We start from the raw sequence: 17,289 nt of genomic DNA on the forward strand, positions 1-17,289 counted from the left end.
TTATGTTTGCAAGATAGACCTTGGACCACCACCACCCTACATTGAATATGCAGTTATAGATAATGAATGAATGAAAATATAACATTACAGAACAGTATTTTAGTTAGAAATATAACATTTTGTTGTGATTGCCATACATAAAAATACCTTTTTTTTTGGTATCTCAAGTAATTGACTTATCTTTCATCCAGGAACCTTTTTCCCCCTCCTCTCACTGTAAGAAATGATCTTAATACCCTGACAACAAGAATTCACATAATGGGGTGGTGTCACAAAATGAATTAACACAGTTAAGCAAGGTACTGTACTGTGCACTGTACTGTCTTTGAATGCAATGATCAAATACTGCACTTTTTAAAGGGCTTGATGTAAAAAGATGTTACACTACATGACACAAATGCAGGTAGTTTTATTATTTTCCTGATTTCATGGGGGGAAAAAAATCCGCATAACCAAACCACACATGAATGGAGTACATGCATGAACTGCATGTTTTTCAGTAATCTGGGTGCTCCCTATAACAGTCCATGCAGTTTGTTGGCCTTCCATCCAACCAAAGTCGGACACTTTTTTTTTTTTTTTTTTTTTTTTTTTTTAAGTAAAATAGAGAGTGCTGGGAAACGGAGGTGATAGGGATGGGCTCAGTTTTTAGGCCTCTGTTTTTGGGGGGAAGGCAAGAGAGAAACACCAGAAGGAGAATGAGAGGGGAGAGGCAGGGAGATGGGGGTGTAAGCTGGATTGTAAACTGGATTGTAAACTGGAGGAATTCCACTCTCTCTCTTCCACTTAGCGCCTTTCCCTTCTTTTCTTTTACTGAACATCAGTCAGCTGCTGATGTGTGCCCCCCTACCCCCACCCTGTGCTGCACAAACAATGGTGTCAATGTGTGGGGAGCACAGATCAGAGCGCCTGCCTCCCCTCCCTCTTCACTGCACTGGGAACAGCTGTGGGGTGGTGGGGGATGGAGGGGCGTTGAGGGGTGTTGGGGGACAGAAGGGCGGGTGATGGGGCAAACAAACAGAGGGGCAAAGAGAGCTCATGGTGAAGAAGGGGGAAGGAAGTGAACAATAATACAGACTGTATGGAAGTGTGTGAAGACAAAGGAGAGGGAATGGCGGCAAAAATGGGAGAGCAGGAAGGAGAGGAAATGGCACAAGTAACGGCGCAGAGATGGAGAAATGGATGGGGTGGGGGAGCTGGCAAGGACGGAGGCAGCGGGCAGCAGGCAACTGGGGAACAAGGCAAACGGTTTGCAAGGAGCTCTGGGCCCTTGGCAGAATAACAGGAGGTTCCAAATTCAAACTGAGCTCTGTTGCTGTGCCTTTGACCAAGGTGCTTAGTTTTAACAGCTACAATCCGCGACACAATGATGGGATTGTGCTGCACGGCCAATAATTGGGATGTCTGCTAGCGAAATGCACAGATGTACAAGATACAGAAAGCGGAGGCCTTTTGTTTGACGGAGCCAGGAGCTTGCTGGTTGCGGAGATATTCAAAGGATGCTAATTGCCATTGCTGTCACTCAAAGGGCAAAATGCTGATTCTGTGCTGATCCGCTGATCTCACTGGCTCTTTCGTTTTATTTTATTAAACCGAGCGCATTGCAGCTTTGTTAGCCTCACTCTCACACTGTTTGCTTCCAGCATGCCTACCTTTGGGTGGGGTTGTGCGGGGTGGGGTACCTGACGTACACGCGACAGGACGATTGAGCGGAGCCAACAGTCAAACACCCATCAGTCAGAAAACAACAGAGACGACGAAGGCAGCAGTGTGGAGATGGTGAAAGTGGAGACGGGGAGGGCAAGTTCTTTTCAGAAGGTGTTTATACAGCTTTAAATGTGCTCATCAGTCACTATCAGCCACACTTCCATTTGTTGTATTTTATGATACAACACCAGTCTCTCACAAGATGGCAAAGGACGCTGGATGGTAATTGTGTACCATGTCTTACTGCGTCCTGTTGATACTGCAGAGCCTCTGCCACCTTTTCTCCTTTTGATCTGGAATTCAAAAGAATCGAGGGGAGACGGCGTGCGCTTGGGCCAGCGGGGGAAGAGGAAGGTAGCCTTTTGGGATGGGGTAATTACACATGTCTGTAGCCAGGGGGAGGGGGTATCTACATAGCGCTTTGGGAATTTGGGTGGGGGGTGTTGAAATTGCATAGGGAGCTGTTAAAATAACAGCTGCAGCCCATGGGAGAAACGGTCGCGGGCTATTGATTGGGGATTGGGGGTATAATTAAATTTGTGAGGATGTGTAGGTTTGGGTGTTTGGGGCAGAGGGCTGGGTTTAGAGGGGGGTGGGGTGCATGAATACATTGCCCTTGATGTTAGCACCGGGCTTGAGACGGGTCAAAATGTGAAAAGTGTGGGAGGGGCAAAGAATAAGCAAGGGCATTAAAGGAATAGTGTCCTTCATCGCTCAGCGAGATGGGTCAAAATTTACGGTACATTAAGTGTTCTCTGCAGCTGGCCAGTCCTGGCTGTGCTGAGGTGCACAGGCAACCTCGTAGATCGAAATGATCAGTATGTCTGTATTGTGCTGAGCTGGATACGGTAGGGGTTTCTTGTGCTTTTCTAAAAATGATTCGAACATCAAAGAATTGAAAGTAGCCAGAATGCGTTCCACCTAATATCGGTAACATCAGATGTATGTCGCTTTGGAGAAAAGCCTCTGCTAAATGAATAAATGTAAATGTTAGTTGGTATGGAGCAGTGCTGGGCATTGGTGGAGTGTGAGAGCCCTTTGTTTGCATATCTGTGTCTCCTCTCTCCAGTACACAGCTCGTGGTCTGTACCCTCCCTCTTCACCCCTAAACACCAAAATCGGGATTAATGCATCTGGGGATTGAGTGAGGGGTGTGAGAGATTAAGCGCCAGTCTGTTACCTCCCATCCCTAAACCCCCTATGTACATATAAGATGTTTTCAGTTCTTATATCCAAATTGCAGATGGGCTAAGTATCCTTTAAACCCTTCACGGATAAGCGATTTTTATGTATTCAAAGTCTAATATACTGATACAGTGCAAACCTGTGACAGTAAATGGTACATTTCTTTATTAGATGAATACATCGGCAGCTTCAAGAATTTTGTTCCTGTGGGTTAAAAACCTGGGACAAAGGAGTGTTGTAGTATGCTGAATGTAAAGTTCATGGCCAGTACAGTAGAGATGATTGTAAAAGTGTCATCTGGACTCATGGCAGTCTTCTTGAGAATGCATGTGCCCGGTATAATGGGTGCTGTGGAGGGTAGGTATGTGTCGGAGTCCAGATGGCACCCAGCAGACATTTGGTCCTGTTCATTTTGGTGAAGCGGTAACAACCAGCATTTTCCATCGGACATCCCTAACCTGAGGCATCGCATCGCATGATGATATTAATGACGGCAAGATGGGATGCGATTCGGCCATGACGTGTGGAGCGCGCATTGAAGGGGGTTCTAATGAGAGGGCTGCTGCATCAGTGCGTGTGAGATTATCCTTAGACAACGATTACTGCCTAGATTACAGCCCCTGGTTCAGACCACTGTCTAATCAGAGACTCAGATTATACAAATAGGCAGATTAGGGCAGAAGGTGAATCGGAACAAAACTGTACAACACACTGTTGTTGGAACAACATCATGTTGGTGTATGTTTGCGTGTGTGTTTTTTTTTTTTTTTTCTCCCCCCCTTGCAGAGATATTTATTTAGAAGGAATTACTCTGAATTGGAATTCTTTCATAGATTTTTCAGATTAAATAAAACATAATCACAGCCTGAAGTGGAATGACAAGTATAATTTTCTCCTCCAGCGGGCTGGTTTATTCCTGTCATATATGCTAAAAACAGTAAGATTACAAGCTTCGGTTTTCTTATACATTATTTCAAATAGTAAATAGTCAAAAGTTCTTTGTGCACATACCACTGGCAGTGATCACTACCCATTAGGCCAGCACCCTCTCTGCTGTGTGGAAATTGTGCTGTGACTTGTATGGTTTTTATTTTATTATTTTTCTGTTGAGAACATCATTTGTCAGAGTGGGCTGTCCAAAGTGTTGTTACAGCATACGAGTCATTTGTGTGTGGTTGCTCATGTATGTTCTTGAGTTTTATATATGTATTTGTTGGTCTAAATTAGCATGAGTTTTTGGGGTGTACTGTATTATTGTCAGATTTATTTTAGCCTAGATGGGACCCAAGTCATTTTTTGGGTTTAAAGACTCAGAAGATGCTCATTGAACAGGAGTTTGTGTGCACATTTCAAGGTGTCTGGGACATAAATACAGTGGAGTGTTTCTGAAATCTTTGTGGCGTGTGTGTTGTGTGTATGAGGATCTTTTTGTTCCACTTTTGGCTTTGGATACATGTGCCTGTGAAAGAATATGTGTTATGAAGAGTCCGTTTTGGTGTCTTCACGCGAACTGTATACGCCTGGCATATTTTGTGTACTTCTCTTTTCGGTCATTGTTTGGGGAAGACTTGTGTTAATCGGTGTATGTTGGTATTTGAGGCTTTACTGAGAGGTCGAGGTCATAACTTAAATTTGGTGTGTGGGGTTTTTTTTTTTTTGAACAATATACTGAAAGATTACTTATATGCACTTTTGCGTGCATATATGCCTATTCTTTGCATATAAAGATGTCTATTGGACTGGTTATTTTTTTGTCTATAAGTGTGTTTGTGTGTGAGAGAAGAGACTGTGCAGTTTCTAAACAGGGGCATCTTTGTTCCAAGTATGGCCCCAGGCCAGGACTTGTGAGCTCATGTGCACACACTAAGAAGTACAGACATAACACACACACACAGACACTCTTACATAAATGTGCTCAAGCACACAAATGTACAAAGGCATCTTCAGGCAAGCAGCACACACATAACGCGGTAAACTGCGCACACAGTCGCAATTATTCACTTAGAAACCTGGTGCGATCGAATCCCCAGACAGAGCAACACACCATCCAGCATATAAATACAGTCTATAATACACAATTTACCTTTTTTTTTTTTTCCTTTTTTCCCCTAAGAAACTTTTATGTGAGTTCCACAGCTCTCCTGACTGCCTTTTTCTCCGTGTATGTGTGTGCGCGCGTCTAAGGAGCCGCACATATAAGATTGCAGCCACTTGCTTTTCGGTGCTCCGGCATAATTTGTGTTTTCTGAGCGGCTCTGACACTCGCACGTTGCGCTTTTCGGCCGGTCCCCTCCACAGTTGGCGGCGCTCAAATTCCCGAGCGCGTTCATATTCGGTGTTTGTTCATTCCTTGCAAAGTGTGTGAGAACAGAAAGGGCAGCATCTGAGTACACGCACATGGCCCTGGCTTGTCCCTGGCTTGTCCCTGCCCTATCTTGCCATCACTTTCTGGGGAAGTGAGCTCACCATCTCCTGATCGCTCTTTGCTGGGTCACAGTGTTGGCTTTTTTTCCTGCAAGCTCCAATTTATTTTTAAAATAGACCTTTTTTTCAGTGAGAGAAAAATGTGGAGGGGGGAGAAAGGGATACTTTTCACTTCGGCAGAAACGTATATCTTTGGCAGAGAACATGTTCATCCTTCGTTTAGTCTCTGAGCATTACAGGGGTGCAAATCGATTAATTGTTCTGCTTTATGAAGTAACGGTAAATATTGCTTATTTAAAAGGTTAAAAATCTAAATTGTGTTACTGTACTCGCTTAATCTGTTTCGCAATTAATGTACCTTTCTCAGGATTCACCCTGCCGGCGGGACTTTACCTTATCTCGGTGATTAAGGCGGGAGCTGAGGTAGAACGGGTGCGACTCTCCTGGCATGTAAATGAGGGGGGTGAGTTGGCGTGTTTCTTGGAAAAGGAGCCGTTTGGGGAAAAGGGACTTGAGCATTTTGAGGCAAATCGGTTAACTTTTTGTGACAGACAGAGCTTGCTGCAGCCTGTTCATCTGTGAGAACTTTGAACCCCCTTGTAGACCCCCCTTACATACAGTCAACTGCTGCCCCGGTGCCTTCCTTCCCTCAAGCGCCCCCCTAATGCCCCCCTACCCATTTCAAAGAGGACTTCCTGTCTAGCAAACACCGCAGAGGAAGGGAAGCCTTGCTAACAATGAACAAGCATGACAGAGGGGCGACTGAGGCCGAGGCGAGCAGGGGCAAAGAGGTAAAGGTGGGGAATTACGGCCATTTTGCGGCCCGTTGCAAAATGTGCATCGGGCTGTTTCTCGGGTTCGTCCTGTGGCGCATCATCATGAACCTGAACTCGCGTGTGTGCGTGCGTGCGTGCGTGCGTGTGGGTGGGTGCCCAGCATTTCTTCCTCCAGCAGCTGCATGCAGAGACAAACACAGTGAGGCACATAGCAATAAGTCGGCACAACAAGTATCATTCCCCCCGTAATCCTAACATGCCCTAACAATGGGGTCCATGATGACATTTACAAAGTACCAGATTAATACATATTATCTCACATATTTACATGTATAATGAAATTATGTATAATTATTTTTGGTATTTGGAGATTGTTTACGGTATACTGAACTATTACAACTAGAACATTATGGATTGCAAGTAACTTAGCTTAATTTTTGGTGCATAGTGCCTTCTTCTTTAGGACTGGATGCCATACGCAGATTGAAAATTTATCTTCATTTGGGAATTCGCTGGATGTTGGATGTTAATGGTTTTGTTTTTTCTTTTTATTAAATGATGAATCATGTGGAAACAAGAAGTGTTTGCATTGATAGTTAGGTCCATTATCATATGATTTCATTGGTTGGGTTTGGTGATCAACAAACCAGAAACAGCAGCCCTCACTTTAGACGCTGGCCTCCCTACGGCTGCCTTGGCTTTCCATTTGCACTGGGTTTACACTTGGTTTCTCCTTTTAGCTAAAGTTTCCTTATACTGCGAGACTGGCTCTTGCGGATTCTTTGTTTTTGGTTCACTGGGGTTAGTGCCCCTTCTTTAGGATGGGTGTCAAGTGTGAGATTAAGGTCAAGGTACATAATAGAAGGTTAGGCTGAGCCCTTCTTTAGCTCAGGGCACGAAGGGTCAGGGTCTGGAGGCATCTCTGAACTTGTCCTACTAAAAAGTGTGTGATGCTTGTTCATCCTGAAGAACTGGTTTTGACGTGAGCTACTGTACCGCTAGTGGTTTGTATACAGTAACAGACTTTTTGGATGCCGTGATCTCATATACTTCACCTTGTCAGCACAATACGGAGCACCAGCATGGAGAGAAAAAAGTAGAAAAGCATGACAGTTGTTCTACATGTTTAAAAAAATCACTTCCTACAGTTAGGATACTTTCAACTCAATCCACTTGTAATTTTAAATGTTTTCAGTCTGCTTTTGAAAAGCAGTAGTTTGCAAAAATACTTTTGCATTCGATCCCCTCCTCATCTTTCTTAGTTTTAAAGGATTTTTCATTTTAGCTGTGTTTCTATGTAGAAATAACCAATTTTTTTTCTTTAAATTAGTAAATGGTTGATTGACTCAAGTTAACATGTTAGTGTTTTGCATAATGTTTTAATGTCGGTATGCTTTTTCTCCGAATTTTATAGATAAAACCAAAGATAATATCACTTGGACAATAGTGTTTCATTCCACACAATATTTTTGCTTGATTTTTATGTTATTGTAATGATTTTTTTTCTTCAGCTAATTGCTTCTTTGCTTTGTGTTACAGCCTGCAATGTTACCATCCACAACCGATGCCGAGACACTCTGCCAAATTGCGCCAAAATGAAACAGAGGGTAAGAAGGGGGACATTATTTAACAATTGAAGTTCTAACAGCTGCTTAGCCAGAACTGTCATATCTGGAGGGGATACCCATGACACCGGGGATGTGGAATGATGATATGCACTGTGCCAGTTGGCCAGTCGGTGATTGATTGATTGATTGATTGATTGACCGTAGGTGAGCTGTGTTACCTGCTAGTTAGTTTGGGTAGTTTACACAGGTTGAATGGGCTGTTAGTGTTTCCAATGGCGGAATGATTAAAGTGGAACTCTGTGTTGGTGACATGTGATTTGCAGCAACAGAAGCTGGTACTGAGGAACAGCTCAGGACTACCAAATGTGGCCCTTCGAGCAAAGAGTGAGATTTTTTTTTGTCTTTTTCCCTTATTTTTTTTGACCACTTTCCTTTTATATGACCTTGATACATTTGCTCATTCTCTTTATTTCCTCCATGCTGTCCTCTCTTGCTCTCGCCCCATGTTTAATGCCCAACAGCAGTGTATGTTAGTGCTCTGTGTAGTTCTGCTGACACCTCTTGGTCACATGTCAGAAATGCAGCCGCTGGGCCATTCGTAGCCATTTTGCCAATGAGATGTACACATACAGAGGTTATAAATGTTGTTACTGCAAAACAGGACGCACTGGTTATACCACACCAGTCTGCTGAATGGGCAACTTGTGCAGATAAGATTTTTATCATAATATGCATCAATGCATATGAACAACGGGTTATTATCCAATACATCCTCCTGTTCCTCCTCCTTCATGCACCTTTCTTAATTTCTAGCAGCCTTGTAAGTGTGTTGTATCTTACCTGTCAGACAACTGACAGAGCTCTCTCTCTTTTACCTCTCATCCCGCCCTCACTGCCTGCTCTGTACATCTCCACTCTGCCTACTCCAATCACCTCCCCCATCTGCCTTCGGCATTGGCCCCTCTATGGCCTGCAGCCCCCATGATGAAGGAAAGGCCCAGCTCGGCAATCTACCCGTCCGACAGCCTGCGCCAGTCCCTGCTAGGCTCCCGCCGCGGCCGCTCCGGCCTCTCCCTCTCCAAGAGTGTGTCCACCAACAATATTGCTGGGTGAGCTCACTGGCTGCCGCATACCGTCCAAGGGCCAAGGGGAAACAAGCACTTTGAAGGCTACCCGCCAGCAGAGATGTATGAGGGACAACACTGCAGAACTGATGAGGGAAGATGAGAACTGATGGGTTGTCTTCTCCAAGTTGACCACTGGAGTTACAGCTTGAGGAGTGGTAGGCAGAGGTGATGCCAATGGGTGCACTGTTACACGCAAATGTTCGCAGTGTCACAAGCTTGTAGATATCTATGGTTAACTGAACAATTAATGTTTGTGATGGGTAAACTCGGTTGGGCAATGTTCACTAGAGCTTCAGTAGGTCAGATTAACATGATGATATTCAGTTGAGTGGAATTATCGTTGACCTTCAAATACTGAAATCGCTACAGAAAGATGTGTACCTTCAGCAAAAGCTGTTTCTAGAATTGTGGCCATGCACTGAAGCTATAAAATCCCTATTGGAAGAAGTTGCTGTGATTTGGTGGTGATTTCATAGTCTACTTCATATCTCAGCACTGCATATGGCTGCATGGCTGGATGGTAGTCAGTTGTGACATGGCTGTACATTCGCTGTGTTCATCAGTGTTTGTTTCGGTTTGCTAGCGTGGAACGTGGGCTACGATGCTGCTTTGTATTGGTGTGCGTTGCACATTATTTTATTGTAACATTGTGCGTCTTTGTTTTTGTTTGTCTTTGTGTGGTCGTGCATGTCCCTGCCCTTGCTTCGTTCTCCGTCTTTCTGGCTTTGCTGGTGTCGCACCTTCATGTGTCTGTCTGAACATATGTAAATGAATGCATGGCTATATGTCTAACTCGCTGGATGTGCATTTGTCACATCTTTTCTTTGTGTTTGTTTTCCTGCTTTGTTTCTCCATTAATCTTTCTTTATATAAATTGTGTGTTCTGTGTGTGTCGTCTTATTTTCCCGTCTCTTCTTTCTATCTCTGGCTTTATTATGTGGGTCTCTATCCGCGTCCTTCTCTTGTTTTCCCACTCTCTTGGGTGGGTGGGCATGTGCATGTGTATGTGTGTTTGCGCGTGTGTGCGTTGCCCTAGGAACCTGAACGATGACTCTCCCCTGGGACTGCGCAGGATTCTTTCCCAGTCCACAGACTCACTGAACTTCCGCAACAGAGCGATGTCCATGGAGTCCCTCAACGATGAGGGTAAGCACAAGGTTTGATGAGGAAGGGAGTGTAGAGAGAGAACCGTAAATGTACAAGTTGTGACTAAGGCATAAATACACCGATTCCTCATATAACAGGGTCCCGAACAATTAAAAATTGCTACGCTGGCTTGTGAAAATGCATATCATTTTCTCATGCAGTGGGTTAATAACTCAGTACAATGATATTTTTGCCCATTACATAGTCCTCCAAAGATGCAACCGACCGGTTGACCAAAAATGCATGCAGTCAACCTCACATGGGTGAATCCTGACAGGATAACTCCCATCCCTGGGTATTGGCTCAGTTGTTCAACAGAACAGTAAACATGGAACACTTACGGAAACACTTCAGAAAATTGTAAGATGTAATGAATTCATATAACTGTTCAGAAACTTAATTGTTCTTAGTCCAAGGAAACATGGAAAACCTACTGTCACATTAATAAAGTCAACCAATCATTTAAATTGCATTTATTCTTTATCTGATGCGTCTCTCCAAAGCAACTTAACGTGTTGAGGTAGCAACAACTGTTTACCCATTTGTACATCTGGGCACTTTTACTCAAGCAATTTAAGGTAAGTATCTTACTCAAGGGTGCTATTAAAGGGGGTGGGATGAACTCAATACGGGGAAGGTCTGAGAAGTAGGTTCTCTCTGACAGGGAGCCACTCTCTGGTGTCCTCCTACTGTCAGGGACGGTTTAAAAAAGACTAATAAGGACAATATCTGAGGACCATGGATACCTAAGAGATGTGTGTGCAGAAATGTGTACTTGTGCCACAATTATAAACAGCTTTATTAATACCCCCTTACGCTGTCATAAATAAAGCTTAATTTCATGATCGACTGAAGATCTAGCAGCAAACTTTTTTTAATTTATTATTTACTCTGTTAGGGGAGGAATGGGTGTAATACATTTCTAAGTTAGTACTGATGTGCAGCAGTGTTTGCCACGTACTTGTTTATAACTCATTGTCTTTGCTGACCCTTTGCTCTTTCTTAGGAGAGGTATACTATGCCTCCATGCTGGAGGAGATTGAACAGGAAGGACGGGACTTTGAGGCAGACTCCTGGAGTCTAGCAGTGGACTCCTCATACTTGCAGACTCACCGCAAAGATGTCATCAAACGGCAGGATGTCATCTATGGTCAGGCTCGCTCATATGTTTTCCTGTACAGTTGGTGCCTGACTTAACGAACGTTAGAATGCCAAAGCCATGTGTAAGGTCTTGGGTTGCGTTTGTTTGCTGCCTTCTCTTTCACAGTGTATTTTTAACAATACAATGTTAAAATGAACTCAGACATACAAAATAACGCTTGACAGACTTAAATATGGGAATTGTACTGGGTGACCAAGAATAGTCAAGTGATCCTCGTTCTTTGGTTGGGATCTAATGTTTAGAGAGAGCTATACAGCTATGTAGTAAGGTACTGTAGTGATGGACATGGGTAGTCCTGGTCACTGGACTCTACAGCTTGAGTTATTGTTCTTCCTGAGTGTGAATTACTAAGCCTTTTTTGGCATTTTGATTGAATGTGTGGTACAGTTTAAAGAATTTTGAACTGAATGTGCTAGTTAAGAACTCACCACTTTTATTATTCAGTTTAACCAAAGCACATTTTACAAAGCTGTTAGATGCATTTTGTACCTGTCCCGTTTATTTCTGACTTAACTCAGTATTTATTTATTTCAGATTTAAAAGTTCTTTAGTATTGATGGGTTCAGTTTGATCCAGTAATTGAGTAACTGAAATGATTAATTTTTAGCAGAAAAAAAGAATATTTAGGAACATCGCTCTTTATGCACCATGTGCATGCACTCATCATCCATTGCAGCAACAGTGAGGCACACAGCGCACAACTGGAATGCTGGGGATGCCAGTGATGTTCTTGCTTTTAAGATTCAGCTCTTTGCATTCATCTTTTTATTACTCAGTATGGAATTTAGTTTGTATGTTGTTTGTAGTTTGTGCAAGCAGATCATTTTCTTTTTCTGTGTTCTTTTCAGCATATGTGGACATGAATATAATGTGTTCTGTTTAGTTTTTGTCAGTACTAGGTGCTCAAGAAAAGGAAGTAATTTTTCAGCACTTGCATGACAATGAGGGCTGAATGAGGAGTATAAATAGGTGCAGATGTCTTCATAAATATGCATGAATTTAAAAGTACTGCACCTGCTTGTGGCTAAAAACCAAAAGGATTTATAACATAAATGTGATCATGTACAAGCGTCAGTGAAAATTACTGACCATCCATGAGTGTAACTGAATGTAACGTGGTCCTTTTATTTGCATCTCTTCCCTTTCCATGCCCATTAGAGCTGATTCAAACAGAGTTGCACCACGTCCGGACGCTCCGGATCATGGAGGGGGTGTATCGACGGGGCATGTTGGAGGAAGTGAGGCTGGAGCCTGGATTGGTTCATGGTGTCTTTCCCTGCCTGGACCGGCTGCTGTCCTTGCATTCTCACTTCTTGGCCCAGCTGCTGCTAAGAAAAAACCACAGCCTGGCACCTGGCAGCAGCACCAACTTCACCATCCACCAGCTGGGCGATGTGCTCCAGGAGCAGGTAGTTCTGCTGGATGGCGGGGGGTGCTTCCAGTCCAGGGCAGGACACTCCCAGTATGCACTTCTCATGTGACAGATGGTATGTTGTTATTCCTAGTTAATACAATGGTGTGTGGGCTGTCTTCACAGTTCTCAGGCCAGAACGCAGATGAAATGAGGAAGGCCTACGCGGAGTTCTGTAGCCGACACCTGAAGGCAGTCAAACTGTACAAAGAGCTGCTGACCAGAGAGAAGAGGTTCCAGAACTTCATACGGGTGAGAGAAAATGAGATGGAAAGGGATACATGAAAGAACTACCATATACTCATGTTCTCCCCAAGTGACTGAGGATGTAGGAGAATGAATTTTCAGAGGATTTGTAAAGAGACATTAAAAAGTGCTCATTTATTATTGCAGTATAATTAGCTTGGCTTTGATCAATAAGAGAATTACAGATGTATGTAATTGACTGATGTTTGTCCAGTTAGACATTCCAAATACTGGTTTTTGTCCAAGATTCCTCTTTAGTCTATGAAGCTAGGTAGTACATACTGTGGACGCTACATAAACCCTGCTGTCCCTAGATAAGGCCCTTTTCCTCTGCAAATCCATAAGTCATGCGCTGTACTTTTGTGCGGGAGGAAAAGGGAGAGGGTGGTGATGTGCAGAGGCAGTGAGAGGGAGAGGCAGAGGCTGACACACAGAGGGAGAGAAGTGTGAAGAAACAGAGATGTGTTTATATAACTGTACCAGGACGTACTGGCCAGAGGAGAGAGGCAAGCAGGGAAGGAAAGTGGTTATAAAATGGGTGAATGGAGGGTGAGGTTACACGGAGATGTTGACATGAAGCTGTGCAAAGCATTTGAAATTGGCAAGTCTTTGCATTATTGGATTATTATTGAGTCTTTGCATTATTTCTTTGCATGTATGTATGTTGTTAGTAGTTATCAGTGTACTCAAGTATTTCTACGAGTTCACTCAGAATATATAAAGTATACAAACAGGGTCAAGAGGTTCTATTCCATTCCACGTAATCCACTCGTGACTAAAGCAATTCTGCATGTGCTGTGGATGTTGGTGTCAGATGTGATGTTTGTAACATCTCGGAAGCAGCTACACCTGGTTTTTTTGCACAGTACAGGGCTTAGAGTTTGCAGACAATGATGAAATACACAAAAAGTATCCAGTCAGTAGCACTTTTGTGGGGAAAACCATCTTGTTCATGAGAGAGGTCAGAGGAGTTTGATCACATTCGGATGCAGTCTTCAAAACTGGATGACTGAAGAGTGGAAACGCATTAACACGTTACTCTCAAATCCAGGTTTCTTCTGCAAAATGCTGATCCCATAGTCTGAAATTACTTAATCTGTGGATCCGTCCTGTCTGGTATAAACGGCACAAACAGTAGACATGGTGTGATGGATGCTTTCTTGGCACACATTAGTTTTTTAGTGCCAGCTGAGTGTTTGAGTGACACAAAGTGTAAAAATGCCATTACTGTTTAGGTGTATCTGTTTATGGCCTGTTTAGCTAATATTGTCGCTTTCAGTAGGATATGTGCCATGTCGCAAAACTCACGTCATCTCAAACGCTTCCACAAGCTTCAGTAGTTTTACTCCAATGACCTCCATGGTCCCCACCTCTCAATCCAGTAGAGCAACTTTGGGATGAGGTGGAATTCAGTATTAGAGAATGAATGCGCTGCCAAAAAAATCAACAGAAACTGACTGAAGCTCTCAAATCAGCATGGACCAGAAATCCTGTGGAATTTGTCCAGCACCTTGTTGCTGAATTCATTCTGTTTTGAGGGATATATGCGTCACCAATGCTGACGGCATGGTGTATCTTATAAAGTGTCCTGTGCGTATATAAACCCTGGCTGATTGCCTTTCCTTGTTTTGTTCAGCGAGTCAGCCGTGGCCCTTTGCTCCGTCGCCATGGTGTTCAGGAGTGCATCCTGTTGGTCACTCAGCGCATCACCAAGTACCCAGTCCTCGTACAGCGCATCCTGGACAACACCAAGGGTGAGCACTAGGAGCTTGTTTCCACAGTGCTACAGAAAGCTGCAAAATAAGTGTGGAGAGATGGCTTGTTTGCTTGGATTTGGGGAGTAATTACTTCAATCAAGTATTAAAGTGCTCAAGGCACATTGAAACTTAAACTAGAGCCTGGGATTTGACATGTCCACTACAATGCATCCTGGGACTGATTTTACATAATTCCAACTGACTGTCTCGTGTTCGTAGGTAATGAGGAAGAGGCCTCCTCTGTAAGCCAGGCACTGGTCCTCATCCGAGACCTGCTGAGCTCGGTGGACCAACAGGTTCTGGAGCTTGAACGCACACAGCGGCTGCAAGAGATCCGGTCTCGGTTGGACCCCAGGGCGGAGGCGGAGGTGCGCGGGGGAGGAGTGTTTCGCGGGAGCGAGCTGTTGAGGCGAAGCCTCATCCATGAGGGCACGTTGCTGTGGAAGACTGCTGGCTCCAGACTCAAAGGTTAGTGTGGGAGGGAGCGTGTGGCTCTTGTTGTGTAGGGCACAGGCAGTATTTCAGTTGCAGTTCTATTCCCTCATGTAGTAGTTGTTTGTCAGTAACAGTGTTTATCTGTGTGTAGATGTGCAGGTTCTGCTGATGACAGACATCCTGGTGTTCATGCAGGAGAAAGATCAGAAGTTTTTCTTCCCCTGTTTGGTGAGCCTAAGCTTTTCTTATGCTGTCTTTTTTTTTTCCTTATATTTGTATTTTCCTGGAGGTCAACGTAAGTCCCTTTAATAGTCCGCACCTATTCCTCTGCAGCCATTTGGGTTACACTCTGTTCCTTCCTTCAGGACAAGCCCTCTGTACTTTCTCTGAAAAACCTGATTGTGAGGGACATCGCCAACCAGGAACGCGGCATGTTCCTCATCAGTGATACCACGCCGCCGGACATGTACGAGATCCACGCTGCCTCCAAGGAAGACAGGAACACCTGGATGAAGCTCATTCAGCAAACTGTCAGCAGGTATGAATATGACTGACCAGTCACACAAACTATTTCACCTCAGCCAAAAACGTGAAGCACGCTAGAGCACAGGGTCCAGAGCTTTTCGTACTGTGATAATGCTGTAAAATGTGCATGTTCTAAACATGTATGATGTTCCAGTAGAGTGACAGCAAACTTCTTCAACATATATGCCCTTCTCATTCCTTTTCCTACAGCTGTCCATCCAGAGAGGATTTCCCCTTGATCGAGACTGAGGATAAGGCTTTGGTGCGTAGGCTTAGAGGTCAGTAGAGGATTTTAAGATCCATTCTGCATTGTCTCCACTTCCTGTCATGGTCCTTTTCTGTCCATCACTCCCTCCTCCTCATGTCCCTGTAAGGTCCTTCACTTCCCCTAATGCCTTTCTCAGGTCTGTCATGTGGTTTCTCCTCTACCCACTCACTTCAGTGCATAATCAGCACAATACACAAGGGTGAGAGCTCCGCACCGCACTTGAATGCCCCACGCTTGCCCTCAGCCTCGCTCGCAGGCTCAGTGGTATAGGCAGTCTCCTCCTTCTCACATCGCTCCATCTGAGTACATTATGAAACGCTGAACAGCAAGCCAACACACAAAAGCAAAAGTGTTTTACGGTTAAAATCTTAAAAACAGTGCAAAAAAATATATAAAACAAAGCAATGAGAAACTGTGTAAAACATGCTATAGGAGGCCTGTCTAAAATATGTGATTTCTAGAGGAGAATGTTCTACACTTTTGGGACTTCAGGAAGTCCCTAAGTAATCTGTTTCTAATTTGTCCCTTTATCACCTCATTTATTATTTGTAAATTTCCCAACATTATAGCCATGGAACCACTATTATGTTTTTTATTCACATCCACATATTGCTGCCCCTCTTCAGCTGACATTCAGCAGAAGGACCGTGAAGTGTTGGAGCTCCTGCAGGAGAGGGTGACTCTCTTCTCAGACCTGGCTGAAGTAACTGCTGCGCAGGAAGTCACCCTGCCTGCCAACTGCCGTAACATCTTCCGTGCAGACACCCCGCAGGCCCCCTTGGGAGAGAAGCTCCTCACCGATGCTATCGCTGAGGGTATGACTCAAAGGAGTTATCTTTGAGGGCATTACTCTTGACTCACTCATCTGCCGTTGTGCTCTGATACATGAACTGGAACAGATGGACAATGTGAATGATGTCTTGACAGATTGATAAGGAAGCCTGATTGTATCAGGGAAATATGAATTTCTCATGGTTTCAACACTGAGTGCACTTTGAAATGATGACAACTCATTCTTTGGCCCCTCTAGTGGATAGACTGACTGAGCTGCTGTTGGGGTCCAGCATTGAGGTCCCTCTCTCCAGCAATTCCAATGGAGACCGCAACCACACAGGGGCACCTGTGAGCAGTGAGTGTCTTCTAATAATCCCACTGTCCATGATAATTTATGTAATATATATACAGTAATGTGTATTCTCTCTTCCTTAATACACAGATGGAGAGGAGATATCAGTCAACGGAACCCATGATATCAACAGCCCAGATACTAAGGTTAGGTTGAGGTGAATTATGACTGAAGGGGACCACCACTTGAGAGTCTTATGTTACATTGTGCTGCCGTTACTAAAGACGTTCAAATTTTAAAACATTAATTGAACTGAGATGTCAGCTTCCCCCAGTCATCCTTGTTTCTACGCCCCCGGCACTCTGCACCCAGTTTCATTAGCAAATGGAGAACAGTTGCACCTTCGCCCACACCTCCACCTACACACATTGTATTGTTAGGGCTTGTTTAAGGACCATGTTTCCTTGTTACTTCATCTCTGAATTG

General features: G+C 44.0%; 1 protein-coding gene across 4 annotated transcripts in view; it reads left to right on the forward strand.

Annotated features, from left to right (window-relative positions):
* The window catches only part of arhgef2a (Rho guanine nucleotide exchange factor (GEF) 2a), a 57,102-nt gene that overhangs the window by 35,964 nt on the left and 3,849 nt on the right, over window positions 1-17,289 (forward strand). For 3 of the 4 annotated variants that reach the window (XM_029259943.1, XM_029259944.1, XM_018737638.2), the window contains 15 exons: window positions 7,632-7,699; window positions 7,984-8,044; window positions 8,637-8,769; window positions 9,824-9,933; window positions 10,940-11,083; window positions 12,254-12,504; window positions 12,633-12,758; window positions 14,389-14,506; window positions 14,729-14,977; window positions 15,096-15,172; window positions 15,310-15,482; window positions 15,680-15,747; window positions 16,364-16,552; window positions 16,768-16,866; window positions 16,954-17,009. In XM_029259943.1, the coding sequence (XP_029115776.1) occupies window positions 7,632-7,699; window positions 7,984-8,044; window positions 8,637-8,769; window positions 9,824-9,933; window positions 10,940-11,083; window positions 12,254-12,504; window positions 12,633-12,758; window positions 14,389-14,506; window positions 14,729-14,977; window positions 15,096-15,172; window positions 15,310-15,482; window positions 15,680-15,747; window positions 16,364-16,552; window positions 16,768-16,866; window positions 16,954-17,009 (1,922 nt within the window). Of the gene's footprint in view, window positions 1-7,631; window positions 7,700-7,983; window positions 8,045-8,181; window positions 8,186-8,636; window positions 8,770-9,823; window positions 9,934-10,939; window positions 11,084-12,253; window positions 12,505-12,632; window positions 12,759-14,388; window positions 14,507-14,728; window positions 14,978-15,095; window positions 15,173-15,309; window positions 15,483-15,679; window positions 15,748-16,363; window positions 16,553-16,767; window positions 16,867-16,953; window positions 17,010-17,289 lie in introns of all 4 variants that reach the window. The other variant, XM_029259945.1, reaches the window with a different exon arrangement.

Source organism: Scleropages formosus, chromosome 18 (genome assembly GCF_900964775.1).
Source record: "Scleropages formosus chromosome 18, fSclFor1.1, whole genome shotgun sequence".
NCBI classification, from domain to species: domain Eukaryota; kingdom Metazoa; phylum Chordata; class Actinopteri; order Osteoglossiformes; family Osteoglossidae; genus Scleropages; species Scleropages formosus.